The sequence below is a fragment of the Festucalex cinctus genome, chromosome 7, assembly GCF_051991245.1.
Source record: "Festucalex cinctus isolate MCC-2025b chromosome 7, RoL_Fcin_1.0, whole genome shotgun sequence".
In the NCBI taxonomy this organism is placed as follows: domain Eukaryota; kingdom Metazoa; phylum Chordata; class Actinopteri; order Syngnathiformes; family Syngnathidae; genus Festucalex; species Festucalex cinctus.
Window position 1 is genome coordinate 3,323,772 of NC_135417.1, and position 19,473 is coordinate 3,343,244.

The following is a 19,473-nucleotide window of genomic DNA, read 5'->3' on the forward strand; positions in this document are numbered from 1 at the left end:
ATGCTACATATATTTGAGGACTCTTGATAATGTAAGTAGGATAGGCCTACTGCTGCTCAGTGGGGTGGATCAAATGGATTCTCTTTTCGTTCTTCAGTACATAATAAATTGTGTGATAAATTTGAACGTTGAATGAATTTAAATTGAAAATAAAATGTTGCTATTTATTATTAATATAAAAATAAAATGTTATTATTTTTAAATATGTTGCGTTTTTGTTTTGTTTTGTTATGTCAAACTGCAGTTGACGGCCGTGCCCTGGAAGTAGTCACAGAAGGCGGAAGTTGACCCCGCAGCTAGTGATCACCGAAAGCAATGGCAGGGGATTCTTCAATTGAGCTTCTTTTTCTAGACACGTTTAAACACCAAAGCGCCGAGGTAAGGAAATAGTTAATTCTATTCTAGACGAAGAGCCTTTTGCCTTGAATACGTGTAGTTTTTGTATTCTGGAGTTTTTGCATAGCCAGGTGCAAGTTCCTGGGCTAGCATGCTAATGTTAGCATCGTCTGCACGGGAAACATGACAATTAACATAATGATTCAGATTGCTTCACATAATTGTTCGAATTTGTGTATTTTATATGCACATTCGCTTAGTATGGTATTTGCTAATAGGTGGAGAATGTTCTCCGTAGAATGTTGGCTTTGTTTACTTCAGATCCATGCTATTCGCGTTGGCCTGTTTGTTGTGCATGGTGGGATGCACTTCTTAACATTTGTCATCACTTTTCTTTGTCCGATCACATGCAGTTTACCAATGTGGATGTGGTGCGCTTCCCCTGCGTGGTGCTGATCACAGAAGTCCGTGTCATTCCTCCCGGAATCAAAGCACATAGCAACTTACCTGACAGCAGAGCATGCGGGTAAGTCAAGACCTGTGAATAACCCATGATCACCAACACATTCAGGCTAAATTAACAGCGTATTGTTTCTTTATTTGCAACTTGCTCGCTACTGGCTCCTCTCTTTACATGTTAGCTCCTCTGTTTACATGTTAACACCTTCAGCCTGAGATCCTGTCAAGGGTAACAGAAGAGTGAGGAGGGGCAAATGTTTTGTGGAAAAAGTTTTATTGACTTCACTTCATTTACATTTGTCACAAATCAATCATCTTCATGACTGAATTATTACTACACAACAAATGTCCACCTTTTGCTTTTGTGGTGAAGCACTCGTATCAGTGTCATAACTGTATGTGTTCTGTACTGTACTCACACTCATAAAAATGCATCAATATTGCAACATTGATACCACTTGATAAGCTTGACATTCGTAGGCCTGTCATGATAATTGCTATATCCACTTATCGTTCGATGAATAAAATGGACATAGTAGTTTTATTGGCTAACAGCTATCCTTTGAAGTGACCTTTTTTTCCCCCTCTCATTGCTTGCACTGCATCGGTATATTGCGAACATTCACAATGCCAGGAAAAAAAACTGCCGATTGGCACCAGATAGCTGCTTCGAGTGCCACAATTGACAGCGAGACCAGCGTACCGAGATTACAGCTCGTTTGAAATAGCTATAGGTTCATGCAAACACATCTTTGTATGTGCATCATATAAGACTTATTTAGTAACTTGAGCTTTCATTTCAGAGAGTAAATATTAGATTATATGGAAAACAACCTTTGTCGAAAGAAGACACCTATTTTACATTTGAGAAAAATAACGGGCAACAACCAAACAAAAATATTAAAAATATTGAAATAATGATCTTCATTTTTTTTTTTTTTTGTCCAAATATTTTTATTGTTCAAAAAGCTTTTTTTTTTTTTTTCTTTACGGTTTTATTAAACAATAAGAATATGACGATCTAATGAATAAACAATTGTTTTTCTTTTTATGGAATCAGCAGTTTTTCTTTAATTCAAACTATGCATCGCAGCATTTTTTCTTCTCTAGAAGTAAAGATACATTGATTTTTAAAAAGCTCTGCTTGCTGTTATTTTCATATAATAAAATGTATTAAAAGTTATTTCATTCCATATTTGCTGTATGTAGAGCTACAAAGAAATTTGTACCAAAAACCTTATTTTAAGTTGAACTTTTAATAATTTAAGCTTTTTTCTGCTAAACAAATTTAAAGTGGAATAACACCAAATCACTACAAAAAAACAACAAAGTATAAATTAAAATATGTAAAACAAAAAAGGGGTTTAAAAAAAACCCAAACAGCGCCAAGATAACTCTTGTTTAGTTAAGTGCCGCTGTTTTTTTTTTTTTTATGCCCACCTCTCTCGTGTTGATGGCATACCAGTCACATATTTTTAGGACACAAGAAAGATACTCATCTATTTCCTCAACTGTGTGTTTGGCTTTCTAGAGAGACATCCCCTCATGCCTTCCAGCTGGAACTGTTCTTCAATAACGTCCCCAAACCCAACAGCCCAACCTTCAACAGACTTGGCAGGTGAGGATAACATCTTGTTTTGTTTCTCTGTCCATACGTGGCTCTCCTCATTCTTTCTCTTCTGTATTTCCTGGGTAGATATCCAAAATGCTTTAAGATGCAAATGTCTGCCTGACCTGTAGAACCAGTCACAGTAGCATCCAAACCCACTTCTCAGAGGCCAGTGGATGAGTGTGTGTGCACCCTCGTTTGTGTGTGTATGCACGTGTACCCACCCATATTCAAGCTTCTTTGTTCCTGTTTTGGCTAACTGGTCTCACCAGAAACGCAACCCCACCCTTGTTGTAGTTGAGAATGACGAGTCACTCATCAGTGGTCCCAGGATGAGAACTGAATGAGTTCTATTTTTATTCTCGTAATGATAACAAAAGGGTTGACAATGAGGTATGATCAGAGTTTGAATGAATCTCAATTACAGTTGTTGTAAAGTGTAGATAAGTCATGATATACATAGCTATGTAGATATGATCTCAGTTATCTATCTTTGCCAGGGATTTTACCATTATTTTTAAGTTAGTTTTCTTCTTGGTGTTTTGATGGAGGAGAGAAGAACAGACACATTGGTGTTATTGGACACTCACCTTTATTATTATCATTGTAAAAGGCTGCCTTACTGCTGGGGCTGGGCAATAAATCAGTATTGATATGTGTCATGATAGACAGGTAATCAATATCAATAGAAAACACATTGATAAAATACTTGATAGAAAAAAAATCAACAAGGAAGCCCCGATCCCGAGCTGCAAGGCATTCTGTGGGATATCGGCAGAGGCTAAAGTATGGCGTTAGATTTGTGCCGCACAGTTAAAAGTGCGTGAGATGAAATTAACAAGTAGAACTAAGACCAACTGTAATAATGCAACTGTAAAAATATATATATATATACCGTATAAATTTAAGAATGAACTTCTTTTCAAATCATTTGGACTAGGGGGAAAAAAATCAATATATATATATCGATTTGATATGAAAATTCTGAAATTTTCAGCCATATCGCCTAGCCCTACTTACGGTACTCAGGAAATGTAGATTGAGCAACACATTTCCAGAGAATAAACAGCTCTGTATTAGTAGTATGTGGTCCCACTACAGTGTAGCCAACTGAATGGTAGCATTCATATTTCACTTTCAAAATACATTTTATTCATAGGAGTAATCAAAATAAATAGTTCAGTGGGAGCCCATATAGTCTATAGCACCACATATGGGCAAATTATTGTATTAATCCTGTCTTGCTTTCTGTCCCCAGTCTGGAATATGACGAGAACAAGTCGATTGTCTTCAGACCCAATGGAAAGGTGAGCCGAAATAGAATGTGAACACGCTCGGGTTCAAATAGCAGGTTTTTCTCATTTCACAAAATAATTCACCTGTAATTCAATTGCACTAAGTTAGTTGTGAAGGTAAAAGGTGACAGCTTTCTAGCAGACATTATTTGGGTCAACATTAACTGGTATTTAGAACTGATCGGTCCTTCCATTTTGATGTAAACAATATCCGGACCAGGGTAGATTGTGTCTTCAAAAAAGTCCAATCTAAGCTGTTTACTATATCGTTTACACATGAAGATCAATACGGATGGCTTGGTCCTGCGTGGCTGGTACACCAGCCTGACCTTGGCTGTGTACGGGACAGCGGAGCGTTCGCACGGGCACGAGCAAGGCTCGCCCCCGCCGCCACCTCCCCCACCGCCTCAACAACCTTGCGGGCCCAAAAGACTTGTTAAACCAGGTCGGCATCGTTTAAAGGAAAATCCAGTGCACATCATTTGAGTAGATTATCCCTTCGCAGTGCTGATTGTTTTCCTATTTAGATTGGGAAAAAGATGACCAATACAACGGCAGCCCACCCAGACCGGCACCCCGAGGGCCTCGCACTCCACCTGGGCCTCCACCCCCTGATGATGACGATGAGGAGCAAGTCCAAGTACCAGGAGCGAGCAGTGAGTAACATCACGTTCTTTCTGTAGCTTACCAGCAGTTCGTCGAACTTAATGCATTCACTCCCAGCGGTTTTCACTGAAGCAACACCCTTCGCTCCCGGCTGTTTCACTGGATTTTGACTGATTTTGCAAGGCCCACAGAATACTGTGTTCTATTGTTATAAAAACATGGAACCTACCAAAAGAAAGATTAGAGTCCCTTCTTATTTGTATCTGTTTCTGTTTTTCAAAAATTAGCATTATAATATGGCTGTTTCATCAATATTCACATTCCTGGTGAAAACACTGACAAAAACAGCTTGTTGCAACATGGCCCTGGCTGATCTCTTATACTCTGCTGCCATCTGCAGGCCGTTTTTTTTTTTTTAAATAACTACAATTGCTTTAAGCCACCGCTTTAAGTCAGAAGCTTAAAAAAAAATAAAAAATGTGTAAAGTCGTTTTGGGGAGTGAAGGACAAAGTATTAAAAAACATTTTTACACGTTTTTGGGTTTGAATGAGTTAAGTGTCCTTTTGTTTTGCTAAATAATCATCTTGACGGTGATTTCAACAGTCGGCATAATCAAAGACGAGCCACGCGAGGGCCGCGAGGACTACCTGGAGGCCGTGTCGCCTGAAAGGTCGCTGGCCGCCGACGAAGCGTACTCGGACGCCGAGCATGAGGAAGGTGAGGATGAAGAGGAGGAGCAAGAAGAGGAAGAAGACATGCGGACGGAGGGGAGCGTTCCCGAGGACGAGGAAGAAGAGGACGATGAGGGTGAGGACGAAGAGATGGAGGAAGGTAGGGGAGTTGTTTGGTGGGAGAAGTACCGTCTCCAATCTCAAATGGACGCAAAAGCCTTTTGAAGTACCGCATCAGCCATTCACGACCTCATCTCCATTTGTGAGGGTGATGTGACCTGAGTCCATTTGGGATTGAGGGAAAAAGACGGATTTGCTGTGGCATGCTGCCTCCATCGACACCCTCATTTTACCAGGCTCATGATCAACAAATTAGGGATAGACCGATCAGTGCTTACATTTGGCATTTTGACAAATTTGTAAGTTGTTCACAGTCTTACTTGTTACAGACATTTCGAACATATTCAATTTTTCACTGTATGCAAAGATCTTTTGAAACCTTTTACGAACACTTACATTCTCATGCATTAGTCGCTCAGTGAGATACAGGGAATTTTTCTTTTTTTTGTTGTTGTTGTTTTTTTTTGGGGGGGGGGGTTGTTTTGTTTGTTTATTTATTGATGTTGGCACTCCCTATATTTTTTATTTATTTTTTTAAATTAAAAAAATATTTAGGAAATGTTTACATTGTGATTTTGGAAAACTTTATTTACAGTAAAAAAAAAAATGCAATTTTTGTTATAATTTTTAAACAAAGCTGTCAATTCTTTATATGTTTGAAATTATTATTATTATTTATGTATTTGTTTTTTAATTTGACGCTATTTTTTTTCTCTTTTACTGCAAATGAATATCGGCTTGCCATATCGGTTATCGGCCTCCTTGGCTACTAATAATTTGTATCGTATCGGCCTTGGAAAAAAAAAACATATCGGTCTATCACTACAACAAATCATACGCTTCTAAGTAAAAGAGGATCCGGCTAATGCTGTCATTATGTCCTGCATGTTCAACTGAGCCTGCATGTTTGCTTTCACTTTTATTTTTCATTTGGCTGGTGATGTAACTATTTAGTCCACTATATAAAAATCCCTATCTAACACTTTTTGTATCTCAGAATGTTGACGTTTAACTGAATTTGTCTTTTCTATTGTCCAGGCGATGACGGCTATGAGCAAATTTCCAGTGACGAGGACGACCTGGATAACGGCACCTTTAAGCTGCCCTCCTTTGACATGGACTACACACCAGAGGACCTTGCATCTGTTCCACCAGTCCAATTTGACCCCTATGAACGAGAACTCCGACCGCTGGTCTACTTCACCCCTCCGTACAAGTCACTCTTCGACACCCAGCTCGAAAAGCCCAGCGTGGAGGAGCCCAAGGACTCTAGTAGTCCTGAGGGAGTAGCAGGTGGAGAGGACACTGATGTCGTTGTGCAGCTGAAAGAACTCCTCGGAAGCATCGGCGAAGACCGAGACGTCCGCTGGGTCACTGCCTTGGAAGAAGCATCGGGACTTCTCGCCAAGGGCTTGGCGTGCCTCGTTAAGCAGGGCGAGCGTGTGGCCATGGAAGAGCATGTCAGTCTTTTAGCCCAGTGGGCTCTCCAAGCGTTAAGTATGGAGATTGCCCTCACGCAACCTATTGCCCTGAACCTCAGACAACTGAAAGCAGGTGCCAAGCTAGCGTCGTACCTAGCGGAGTGTCCGCAGGGCCTGAAGGCGCTGCTGCATGACGGGGCTCTGGATGTGCTGTTGGATCTCCTCCATCGGGATCATGTCTCCTCTACATTGAAATTGAGTCTTCTCAGGGCACTTGATGCTCTGATTAGTTCCCCTGTTGGGGTGGAGGCGTTCCTCGACGCTGGCGAGTCAGAGAAGAGTGGCTATCAGGTTTGTATAAGTTTTATCTTTCTGATGAAATCTTTAAACAAGATCTTGGCCTTTCCTTTCACCAAAGTCCTAATAAGTGAAATCTGTTATAATATCCTATTTAATGTTTTCAATATGTTAAAAACTGTTTTGAATGTGCTTAGACAGACATTTAAAAAATATATTGAATAAGAGCAATGGCTAACAGAAATATTATACTAGCAATACCAATCATTTTATCTGTTCACACAAACAAATCCTCTTTGTCTAAATTAACAATCTTATCATCTCACAATATGCATCAATAATAATGTCCAAAGGTGTACATTATAAAATGAATCTAAAGCGGTTGCTTTCTGTCGGCGTATAAAGCAGGATTAAAGAGGATTGTATTCAGCAAAAACAAGGCTAGACTTGAAATACTTTTTGTTTTCATTATTCTTCTTTCAAATTTAGTGTCAACCATAATCGTATGATGCCATCTAGTGGCTTAAAAAAAATTCCCATGTCGATTTGGGGTGCATATGGTAGGTGGAATTGGCGTTTGAGAACCCCTGGTCTATGAATGCATCATTTTTTTTTGGTCAGTATATCGGTGATGTGGTTTCTTCTAAATTGTTAGTGTTCATTGTTGTCCAACAGAGGGCAATAAAAGCCTCTTGGTTCTGTGAGTAACTAACTCCTCACGTGGTTGGGGGAAGCCAATGTTTTTGCCAGAGACACAAAACAATGTGAAAATGTAGCAACTAGCAACCAAATCTCTAAATTGGCACCAATTAATGCTTTTGTGCATTAGGTCCTCTATGTTTGTTTGTATATGTTAACAGGGGCACGCATTGAACTACGATTACCAAGCCCAAATTTAATGTCAATATTCAGAAACAAGTGCTTCATGTGTCCCAAGTTCTAAAATCCTCTCCTTTACAGCGTTTAGTGCAGCTGTTCCTGCGTGATGAAACGGTGAGGGTCATAACTGCTGGCAATGCCATTCTTCAGAAGAGTCACATGTTTGAGGTGCTGCTTGACCTCCGGCGTACAGCAGCAGCATGGAGCGAGCCGCAGCAGGTGCATGCTAACTCATACAACACATACAGATTATTTTAATAATTATTCATTGAATTCTGCATCTTTTTCTTTGTTTAAAATTGTGTTTTAATTTGTACGGAAGAGATTAGGGCCAGTGAAGGTGGAGAAAAAGATTGGCATGATTCTGACTTTAATCTAGAATTCTGACTTGAAAATGAGAATTCTCACTTTAATCTCAGAATTCTGACTCGATTTCTGTTTTGCAGCAATTAGCATTAGAATATAGCTAGGTTTCATCAATTTTCACAAATCTATTTAAAATTGTGAGTAATTGAGCTTTTTTTCAACATGGCCGTGGTTGATCTCCTTTGCTCTGTTGCCACCTGATGGTCGTTTGTGTAATAACTACCATTTCTGCAACCGTTCTTTGCAGTTGAGAGGCTGCATCGAAGCCTTCTGTATGCTCTAGCATAAAAAAACAAAACAACTTATAAATACGTCTTTGGGACACTGAAAACATAAAAAAAACACTTATTTATAAGTTATTGGGAGCAAATGAGTTAGGTAGAATTCTGTGATTAAAGTCAGAATTCTGAGATTAAAGTTAAAATTCTCACTTTATAGTGAGAATTCTGACTTTATTCTCAAAATTCCCACTTTAAAGTCAGAATTCTGACTTTAAAGTAAACTTTTTTTTTTTTTTCTTTCACTTCACTGGCCCTAATTCTCTTCTGTAAAGTTGAATAACCGTAGATTTAGAATAATTGAATCAGATAATTTAATTGAGCATTAATTGGCTATTATAAGGCTAAGTTATTTTATATGAATTTCAGTCAGAACTATTTTCCTTAGTGACATGTCATGGATACACACTTACACGGACTGCATTAAAATATTGAGTAGATGTCATTTAGGGACTTCATGAGCTCAAAGTTGAGCATAAACTTGTACAGAACTTTTTAGGTTGTCAGCATAGACCCTTATGGATTAAACATAACTGTCTCATTGACAAAAAGTGTCAACGGTTTCTTAACAGGAGGAGATGGAGGATGCTGACACGCCCATGGAGGAGGAGCCGGCGCTAGGTTCCTCCGCTGTGAGTGAAGCAGAGCTCGATCGGATGGTGGGTGCTTTGGAGGAGTTGTATCAGCTGCTGGAGACCGCCCCTCACTGCATGGTGCAGCCCCCGGGGAAAGCATTTCCAACTTCTGTGAGAATAACGGGACCACAGGAGAGGGATGATCCGTATCCAACACTTTACAGGTGTGCGTTCATGCGTACTTGGTTCCAAAAGTGAGGTTTAAAATTCGATTGGGCCCCCAATGTTGACTTTAATCCTCCTCGGCAGGTACTTGCATTCATGCCATTTCTTGGAGAGCACGTCAGTGGTGCTCTCTGCAGCGGCGGCGGCCGGACACGTGGGCGTCACCCAAGCTGTGAGAGAGCTGCTTCGCTTCCTGTCGCTCACGCAATCGGGCCTGCTCTTCCTTCTCGCCCAACCCGCCCCCACCAACTTACTCCTGCGCCTTCTCGCCTCCGTGGCCGAGAACGAAGGCGAGGAGACGGCCTACGCGGGAGGAGAGGCGGCTCTGACCGGGCCCGGGTTTGGCGAAGAGGGCTTCGGCGCGTGGCTCATGCAGGCCCTGCATGCTCTCCAGGGGGTCTCGGAGCTCATGAGCCATGTGACCTCAGGAGGAGACGGAGGAGTGGGTTTGGATGAAGGTGACAACCCGGAGGTCCTGGCTATGCTACATTCACTCTATCTGATGACGTTCACTGCCACTGGCCGGAGTGCTGTGGCACACATTTTGAGTTTGGAGAGCAACTTGTCCTGTTTGGTCACACTGTTGCAGCACTACAGCAAGGAAGGACAAGGGTGAGATTCTTTTCTCCTTATTCCACATCACAAAACCCTAGATTTAACTCCTCTGTATGTTACCACGACGTATTATGGTCATGTATATAAAAAATAAATAAATAAATGTTTAGAGGGCCAGGGCAATATGCAGAGAAAAAACCTCGCAAATTTACCACTTTATGAACTAGCAAATTTGCGATTTTTTTTTCCCCCCGCAAATTTGCCACTTTAGAAAGTCGCAAGTTTTTTTTCTTGCAAATTTGTCACTTTAGAAAGTTTTTTTCTTTGCATATTCATACGTGGCCCTAATATGTTGTCATAGTACGTTTTGTTTTTTTTTTCTTTTTTAAGTGAGGCCAAGACCCGTAAAGCAGTGACATACAACTACGCCTGTATGCTCGTCTTACTGGTGGTGCAAAGCTCAAATGAACTGCGCATGATGGAGCAGTATGCTGTTCCACTGCTCACTATAGCCAAGGCTGATGACACCAATGCCAAGCTACAGGGTGAATATGACAAAGGTGGAATTCACATTGCTTCATATATGGGGAAATATTTCTTGTAGCGCATGATGCTGACTTTTGTTCTTCAGAGCTCAGCAAATGGCTGGAGCCGTTGGAAAAACTGCGCTTTGAGATCGGCAGCATCTCACCACTTTTAGAATACGTCAAACAGGTATATAGTTCTTTTTTCAAATTCACATCATCACTATAATCTATTAAAATAGTTACATTTTATAAGCTAGTGTATGCCCTGTTGTTATGTAAGATACTGCCGACATGTCTGGACTACTCAAACATATGCCTGCCCTGTTGCATGTTCAAGTTGAGGTGGCATAAAAGTCATAGTGCTGTATATCATTTTTATGTGTACTGTGTCATGTTTTCAGAATGTGGAAAATGTGTTGACTCCCGAGGGAACTGGATTGGTCACTGCCCTCAGAGTCATCTGCCACATTGCCTGCCCCCTGCCTCCGGTTGGAGGTAAATAATAGAATACCGGTAGCTTGTGCAACAAGAAATTTTTATTCTATATTCTTGTACTTCATCTCATGTATTGTATTTCCTCAAATTCTAGCCTTTCAGAGCACCTTATTAACACACTGAGGATGTCCATGAATTAACAGAAGGCTTAAGGAATTAATTGAATATTTTGAATAGCGTCACAGTGATCAAATTTCCACACAGGCTGATGTCACTGCAGACTCACGCAGTGCACTAGGAATAAATACTGCATTAACTCATTCGCTGCCTTTGACTAGTATAGTTGCCAATTACATTTTTTTTCTACCATACTAGATGGGAGAGAATCGGATTATGCTCCGCGGTAAATGTCACGGTTCAAGGAAGAAAGGCGAGAGTCTATTCTGTCGTTTGGTAGATTAGGTTTATATCGTAATTATTGACTACAATATCGTGTGAGACTGTGGCTATTGAACATTTTGAAATTTTCTAAAATGGCTGGCATTGATTCTAAAGATCGAGAACTGGCTTATACATCATCTACCATATCCGACACAAGCTAATGTAAACATAGTTAGCTAGCTTAATATAGCTTAACCATGTTAGTTATGGACTTTGATATTGTATTATGCGTTGGTTTTGTTTTTTTAGAGAAGTCAATCCAAAAAAATGACTTTACAACAATTGCTTGTATATGCCCCAACTAGTCTAAAGACGGCATTGTAATATTGCATTTGTGGAATATGAATAAAGCAGCAAAATCGGCCTGTTTTTACTCATCTCAGTGGGCGGCCATTTTGCCATTTGCTCTCAACAAAAAATGACATCACAATTGGGGATCACGGTAATGACCAATCACAGCTCAGTTTGTGAATGTCACATGACCAATCTCAGAAGACAGGTGAGCCATAATTGGTTGCTACTTGAGCCTTGAGAAACCATGATGTTATTTTCAGTCCACAGAAAGCAACGAAATGGTCGCCACCTGAGCAGGATAAAAGCGGGTGGATTTTGCTGCTTAATTCGTATTCCACAAACACAATAGTAATCAGATTGCTGTGTATAGACTAGTGGGGTTGCATAGAATATACTGTATTGTTGTAAAGAAAAATTTAGGGTTGACTTCCCTTTTAATAATGCAAAATCAATAAAATATATATAATAAAAATAATTTTGACTTACCAATAAAATACTCTATCTATAGCCTGCTTTGGGGTCCTGATCAACAAATTGAGAATCTCTAGATGACTTTAATTAATAGGCACTGCATTTGCCAAAAATAAAAGCCCCTGGCCACTCTAATAAGACAAAATGCATATGTTTTATGAAACAAACTGCACTTCTCACATTGTCCATCACGTTTCTCCAGGCCAGCAACGGGACCTGAAGTGGAGTCTGGCCTGTGTTCAGCTCTTCTCCGGCGAGGGTCTGGATACGTGCGTGCGCATCCTCCAGAAGTTGTGCAGCGTGCTGCTGCAGCCGTGGCGCCTGCACGGAAACATGGGCCCCACGCCGCAGCGCTGCATGATCCTCCACGTCTGCGTCAGCACGCTGCGGTTGCTGCGCACCATGCTGACGGAGCTGCTCCGCGGCGGCTCCTTCCAGTTCAGGGACACGCGCGTGGCCAACGTCTTGGTCATGCTCCACATGATAGTTTGTTCCATCCCTGCTTCGGGGCGACTGGATGGGGAGGAGACCAGAGTGCAGGCTCTTATTGTTGATGTGCTCCTCACTTTTACGCAAGGTGTCAATGAAGAGGTGTGTGAGGTTTAAGGGAAATGTTGACTCTTTTAATAGATGATGTGTAAATCAATTGCATTTTTTTTTTTTTTGCAGGTGACGCATACAGAGGAGACTCTGGCCAGTAACACATGGTCATTGATGCTAAAAGAAGTTTTGGTATCATTACTGAAGGCTCCTGAAGGACTCTTTTCTGGCCTTACGTTGTTGTCTGAGCTCTTGCCGCTGCCCCTTCCAATGCAAAGCACTCAGGTACTTCAGCAAGCTACAATGAACTGTTCTTTTTTTATTTTTACACACCTATGTTGTTGGTTGCTCAGGTGTTGTCGGTACAAGACGTCGCAGTGGCCTTAAACACGAGGAAGCTGTGGAGTATGCACATACGGGCACAGTGGAAAGTGTTCTCGGAGGCTTTGCGGTGCGTGTGCGCCACCAGCTGCCCTCCGCTCTTGGCCATTCTCCGGAGAGTTTGCCTTCAGCTGGCTGACCTGTCGTCTCCCACTGCGACACTCATCATGAAGACCTTGCTGGAGTTGCTGTTGGAGGAGTTGCAGCCGTGAGTGAAGTGAATGAACGTTTCATGACTAAATTCGGGCTGTGCAAGTCATCAAAATAAAATGACAATTTCAGTTATTATTACACTCCACAAAAAAAAAAAAAAATAGTATTAATACTAATTTTTGAATCGGTTAATTGTATACATTTGCACCTTTTTTAAATTTTAAAATAACTAATTTAATACATTTTGTTTAATCCAAAAAGAAGTTGCATCATAATCGTGTTTCAACTAATTTTATTTGTCTTAATATTTTTTTATTTATTTTTTTATTATTTTGTACCACAAAATTAATGATCGACCGACTGCACATTGCACATGCTGCACTCCAACTTCAAGTTTTTGCCAACATAAATAAATAAACATTCTCATAAATGTATATTATTGTAAATTCTGTTTGGTCCAAAAGGAACTTACATAATTATAGTGCTTCTATTTTTTTTTAATTGGTCTTAATATTTTTACATGTGTACATAAATTAACATAAATAAATATATATTATTATAAATATATATTATTATAAATTTTGTTTGGTTCAAATGGAACTTTCATAATTATAGTGTTTCTATTTTTTTAATTGGTCGTAATATTTTTAAATGTGTAAATATTTTCTTGTTTTGTACCAAAAAATAAATGATCGTTCTACTGCACAGTGAACAAGCTGCACTTCAAGTTTTTGCCAACAATAAATAAATAAATAAATAAATAAACGTTATAAATTCTGTTTCGTCCAAAAGGAACTTACATAATTAGTGTTTCTATTTTTTTTTGTCTTAATACTGTTCAATGCTTGAACATCTTCTTGTTTTGTACCAAAAAATAAATAATTGTATGAATAATTGTGATTTAAATTATTGCCAAAAATAATCGTGATTATTATTATTTTTTCCCATAATTGAGCAGCCCAAATGTCAATGGAGTCAAAGCAAAATATTCCTCTTTCAGGGCGGAGGGGAAAAGTCCGTGCTGGGCCCAAGTCTTGCGTCTGCTTTCTTTGACTGACGCGCTGGCGTCACAGAGAGCTTGTAAATGCGCCATGCTACACCTGCTCTCTGGGTCGGTGTCTGGAGACGAACAGCTGGCGGATCTCTTCCCTTTGCTGCTGCCGCTCCTGGTACCTCCTGTCAACCACTCGTTACAACAGCAGCATTGCAGCGAACTAATGGGAACTATATTACAGTCACTGTGTGACCAGGTAAGCAAAGTCAACGGAGCGTAAAGAGTACCACCACCACCATATCAAATTCATGTTTGTTTGTTTGTGGAAGCTCACCCCGTGTCAGTTTTATGCTCTTTTTGTAGCACACAGGTGCCACCAAGCACTAGATAATAGGAAAGTAGTAAATTGTGTCAAATGTTACTCGACTGTTCTAAGCCGTAGAAGTAGTTCTGTTAACTTTTTAAACCAAGTATCACATCATAAAATACAGTGGAGCCTCCGTTTACAAATAACTCAGGTCCATAAATATTTTTGTATGGACATTTTATTTTATTTTTTTTTTATGTTAATGTTGATGTACCCAAAAAAGCAAAGACTGCACAGTGATTTGCTAGAGAACCCACTGTTAATTCATCATCATAAATTATGTTTTCACTTTTTTTCTCACAATCAAAATAAAGTCAAATCTAAATAATTGTGTTTCTATTCGTTTCAATGGGAAACATTACCTCAGTTTGAGAACTGGTTCACAAAACAAATTAAATCCACTGTACTTAACTTTTTAAGTACCACCACACTGATCAAAATAAACACAGTAACTTAGAAGGCGCAAGTGTTTATGAAAAACAAGGCAGCAATATTATTCCTAAAATGTTTACCTGTAGTATTGTGAACCACTGTAACATTATGCAAAGTTTGCGGTTAAATATAGGAAAATAAAACACGGTACCTGTACTTAATTTTTGATTACATTAAAATGTCATACATAAAATGTACATATTGTCGCTGCTATGCGAAAAACACTTATGTCCATTTTTGTCATTCTTTACATTTTTCCTTTTTTGGGATGTCTGCATTCAGTTTCATCCCAAAAACATAAAAATGTTTAAAAAAAAAAAAAGATAAAAATGGACATAAGTGTTTCTCACATAGCAGTGACAATATACACAAATACATAAAAGTTAAGTAAAAATTGAAATGCAAATGTACCGTACTAAGAAACAACTGGACAGTAGCTGCTTGTACAAAAAAATGACTATACTGGCTTAAAAAAAATAATAAACAGATTCTAATCCTATATTTCATGTTTTACCTAATGTTGCCTTTTGATAATAATCCTTTTTTTCCAGGGTTGATATACTCTATACTCTATTTACAAGGAATAGAATGTAAAAAATAAATGTAAGACATAATGCCACCATCTTTTCTAGGACATTTCTCTGGTGATATCTCAAGGGGGTGAAAGCTGCGTGTCCGAGGTGGAGCAGCTGGCCAACGCGCTCCCGGGCCGAGAGATGCTGTCATCCATTTGCAACTCCTTGATGGAGGTTTTGGCAAATAGGGACAGCAGTGCACCACTTCTTCTTACCTGCATCAGGACGCTAACATTCCTCACCGAGCACGAATATGGACTTTACCATCTCAAAGTGTAAATACGACTGCTGATTCATTTTTCTCCCGTTGAACCCTGATAGCACCCTTGCCAGTTTGTCTAAAACCTCTGTCAAATGTGACACCATTTTTCAGCGCTCTGAAGAAACACAATACAAGTTTATTCTCACTTCTGAAGAGATTAGTGTTTCCCTTCAACAAGGACTCCGCTGACCTGCTCTCGGCTTTGTTGGACTTCCTCCGACAGATTGTCAACACAGAACCAGTACTTTATCTTTAACTAGCTGCCATCTTATTATTCCCAGACACAAACGACTTGTTCAGGAGTTATTTTGAGTAAATGTGTGTGATTCTAGTGTCATGAGGAGGGCCACGCATCGGTCGAGGAGTCATCCTTTGTTCCTCCTCCACGGCTGCTGAGCGGATCCGAGATGAAGGCTCTCCTGCAGTGGGAAAAATCAGACTCGCATCCTCTCACGACTTTCGAGAAACAAATCAAGGTGCAAATAACGCGCCTCTCGTGATAGGATTCCGACAAAACAAATGTTGATTTGTGTTCAAGCTTGCTTGTTTGTCGTTTTCCTTGCAGAAACTTTGTAAGGAAGATGACTCACTGGAGACCCTGTTAGAGAGCGTGACCGTTCTGAGGCAAATGCTGGAGACTGCTGCAGATGAGCCTCCTGCAGTTGATAACGAGCCCACTCTGCCGGCGCCTGAAACTCTCGCAACTCAGTTTAATCACAGGTACAGATGCTGATAATACGTAGAAATGGGAATAATGCATTTGTGCGTATTCCACTTAAACTTCCCCTCAAACTAAACCTGACAAAACTAAGTTATCCCTTTTTTTTTTTTTTTTAAATCTGTAGGACTGTTTTTATTCTTTCCGAAGCACTTGATGAGCAACTTAAGGCTCTTTGGTTCTCTCCTTTCCAAACGGAGGATATAGAGACTGAACTTGACATGGTGAGTACTTAATTTCTTTACATGTATGTATTTACTGCAAGTAATTGCTGTTTATCAATCTATCTATGCTCTTAAATGCTCTTCCACTAGATGGCAGTGTACATTAGACCGGTCATGCCACAGAATCATTTTATCTGCCTTAACACTTTCAGACCTATAGATGGTTGCAGTGGACATGACATATTCGCGTGTCTAAACCAATAAAACGCATAATTTGGATGATGTCAACACTTCTGGTTCATGATTGGATCTTAACCAACCAATCACAATCGCGAGTTGATTTGCATGATGTTCATGTTAGAAATGTTGCATATAAGCTTGGTAAGTTTACAACACGTTACAGCCATATTATCCTGGCGTCCACTATAACAATTAAAAACATGAGATAAACCCTAAAAAAAAAATGTCCATGTTGTTTTTAACTCATTCGCTCCCAGCCATTTTCACAGAAGCAATCCCCTTCACTCCCGGCTGTTTTACTGGCCCACAGAATATTGTGTTCTATTGCTATAAAAACGTGGAACCTACCAAAAGAAAGATAAGTCTCTTCTTTCATCAGGAAAAAAAAAAGTATATTTCTATCTGTTTCCGTTTTGCAGCAATTAGCATTAAAATATAGCTAAGTTTCATCATTATTCACAAATCTAATTAGAATTGTAATTGAACTTTTTTTTTCAACATGGTCTTGGTTGATCTCTTATACTCTGCTGCCACCTGCTGGCAGTTTGTGTCATAACTACCATTTCTTCAACCGTTCTTTGTAATTGAGAGGCTGCATCGAAGCTTTCTGTATGCTCTAGCATAAAAAAAAACAACGTATGAATACGTCATTGGGACACTTAAAACATTTAAAATAGAATGTACGTTTTTGGGTGCAAATAAGTTAAGTGGGGAAAAAAAAAAAAGAGTTAAAATCGGGGGAAAACATTTTTGTTTGATTGATTTGAATGAATGAGTTATTAAAAATGAATCAACCTGATTGTGTGTATGCTTGTCATATAGGTGAAGGTGGATCTGGTGGGTTTGGCTCAGGAATGTTGTCCAGAACTGGACCTGAAGGCCGAGCTGGAGCGCTCCTTCCTGTCCGAGCCCTCCTCGCCAGGTCACGCCAAAGCTCAAAAAGGCTTCCGACTCGGGAGGCACAAACACGAGACCTTCATTACATCCAGGTAGCACATATGTGCCCTGAACACGTTTCGCAGACTTTAACGCCATTGACCAAATTATTGCACATGTGTTTGCAGTGGTAAATCAGACTACGTGGAACCTGCCAAGAGAGCACACATCATGGCGGCTCCGCGCGGCCGGGGTGGTCGAGGGGGCTTGGGCCTGAACTTCTGCCGACCCCACGACATCTTCCGCCAGCGCAAACAGAACACGTCGCGGCCTCCCAGCATGCACGTGGACGACTTTGTGGCAGCGGAGTTCAAAGACATTACCACCCCAATTGGACTTTTGCCTCCCAAGCGGCCTCTGAAAAGCTCCCCCAAGCTGCCTACACGAGGACTCTTTACTGGCAACAGGGGCAGGGCCACCTTCCACAATCAGACTCGCTTTTTCACCCCACCGCAGCCTAAAAGTGTGCTCCTCTCTGGTAAGCACATACCTCAGCTCCGAAATTTACAAGATGTGGATAAATCAAAATCACTGCTTTTTGCAACCTATAAATAGGCATCATGTCTTCTTTCAACAGAACCACCCAGAAAACTAATTCAAACTAACTAAATTTAAAAAACAAAACTCAAAACGAAATCAAACCAACTAAAATGAACAATTCCAAAACTATAATAAACCTGGTAACACACATCAATCCCCCCCACTTTTTAAAATTACTATATGAATATGAAGTACAAAGTAACCACCAAAAATGTAATACACTTCAATGCAAAACTTCAATGAAACTAATTAGTCGATTAATCAATTGAATAATCAATACTAAAAATATTCAAGAGCACTAGTGGAATGCATGGTGGGAAGATGAATAAACACAGACTATAGGTAGTTTTACTTTCTGATTTACTTGGTTGATGCTTGTTGTAGAACTCTAAAGTTTGGATTTAAATTGAATGTAATTAAATGAATTAAACGAATTAAATTTATCTTTACACACTTTGCACACCCAGATGCTTTCTATTTGATGATTTTACTCAACTATACATTTGAAGAAAAAACTAGAAGCAAAAGTAGAAAAATGTGATTAATCGCGATTAATCATGGAAAATTGTGCAATTAATTAGTTTAAAAATTGTAATCGTTTGACAGCTTTATTTAGTATCCCAAGTTGTCCAACAGAGGGCGATAAAAGCCTCTCGGTTCCACAGGCAACTACCCTCGCAGGGAGGGAGGCCGAGGTTCATCATGGAGCGCGCAAGTCCCCGCCGTCACTCACAGAGCAACCTACAGCGAACCACGCGGAGGCCAAAGCAACTTCACGCGAGGACCTCTGCCCTCAAGACAACTTCCCGCAAGTAAGACTTCACACGCTGACAGCAATGCCAACTGTATGCTGCAAACTTCTAAACTTTTCCCTTCTTATCGTAACTTCCTAGACGCATATCGCCTGGCTCCACGCGATCGCGCCCCACGCGGCCGAGGAGGCACGGGGCTTTCGTGGCTAAGTGGCGGGGGAGGAGGAGGAGGCGGAGGCGGCGGCAATGTGGGAGGTGGAGGCGGAGGGGGTGGAGGAGGGAGGGGCTCCCAAGTGAACAAGTTCAGCGGCGGGGGAGGGAGCGGAGGCGGGAGGGGCCGACACGTCCGCTCCTTCACCAGGTAAATTCACCTGGGCACTGACTGAAAAGCCTGCCACGGCTTCAAACGGACCAATCAGGTTGTTTTATGTTTTCTCCATGGAAAGGTGTCTGTGGAGAGCTTTGTGTTGTTTTTGTTATTCTGAGTTGTAACAAGAGAATAAAGTTCATAGTTGATTGTGTTTGCTACGGTGAACTTCAAATTTTACTTTTACAACT

General features: G+C 40.3%; 1 protein-coding gene across 2 annotated transcripts; it reads left to right on the top strand.

Moving 5' to 3' along the window:
* The first annotated feature begins 246 nt into the window (after positions 1-246).
* On the top strand, positions 247-19,436 carry virma (vir like m6A methyltransferase associated). Of its 2 annotated transcripts, none has more exons than XM_077526239.1 (27): positions 247-378; positions 750-862; positions 2,327-2,413; positions 3,663-3,711; positions 3,982-4,144; positions 4,227-4,355; positions 4,910-5,137; positions 6,136-6,869; positions 7,776-7,913; positions 8,911-9,137; positions 9,223-9,750; positions 10,084-10,238; positions 10,325-10,407; positions 10,622-10,715; positions 12,064-12,452; positions 12,531-12,686; positions 12,755-12,990; positions 13,936-14,185; positions 15,361-15,578; positions 15,677-15,806; positions 15,898-16,041; positions 16,131-16,285; positions 16,411-16,507; positions 17,510-17,676; positions 17,752-18,101; positions 18,829-18,975; positions 19,057-19,436. In XM_077526239.1, exons 1-27 carry the CDS (start codon positions 316-318, stop codon positions 19,278-19,280), a joined length of 5,454 nt encoding a protein of 1,817 aa, XP_077382365.1. In that variant the 5' UTR covers positions 247-315; the 3' UTR covers positions 19,281-19,436. The 2 variants fall into 2 exon arrangements, with proteins under 2 accessions (XP_077382365.1, XP_077382366.1); XM_077526240.1 differs by having other exon boundaries at positions 4,910-5,113.
* Positions 19,437-19,473: the final 37 nt, after the last annotated feature.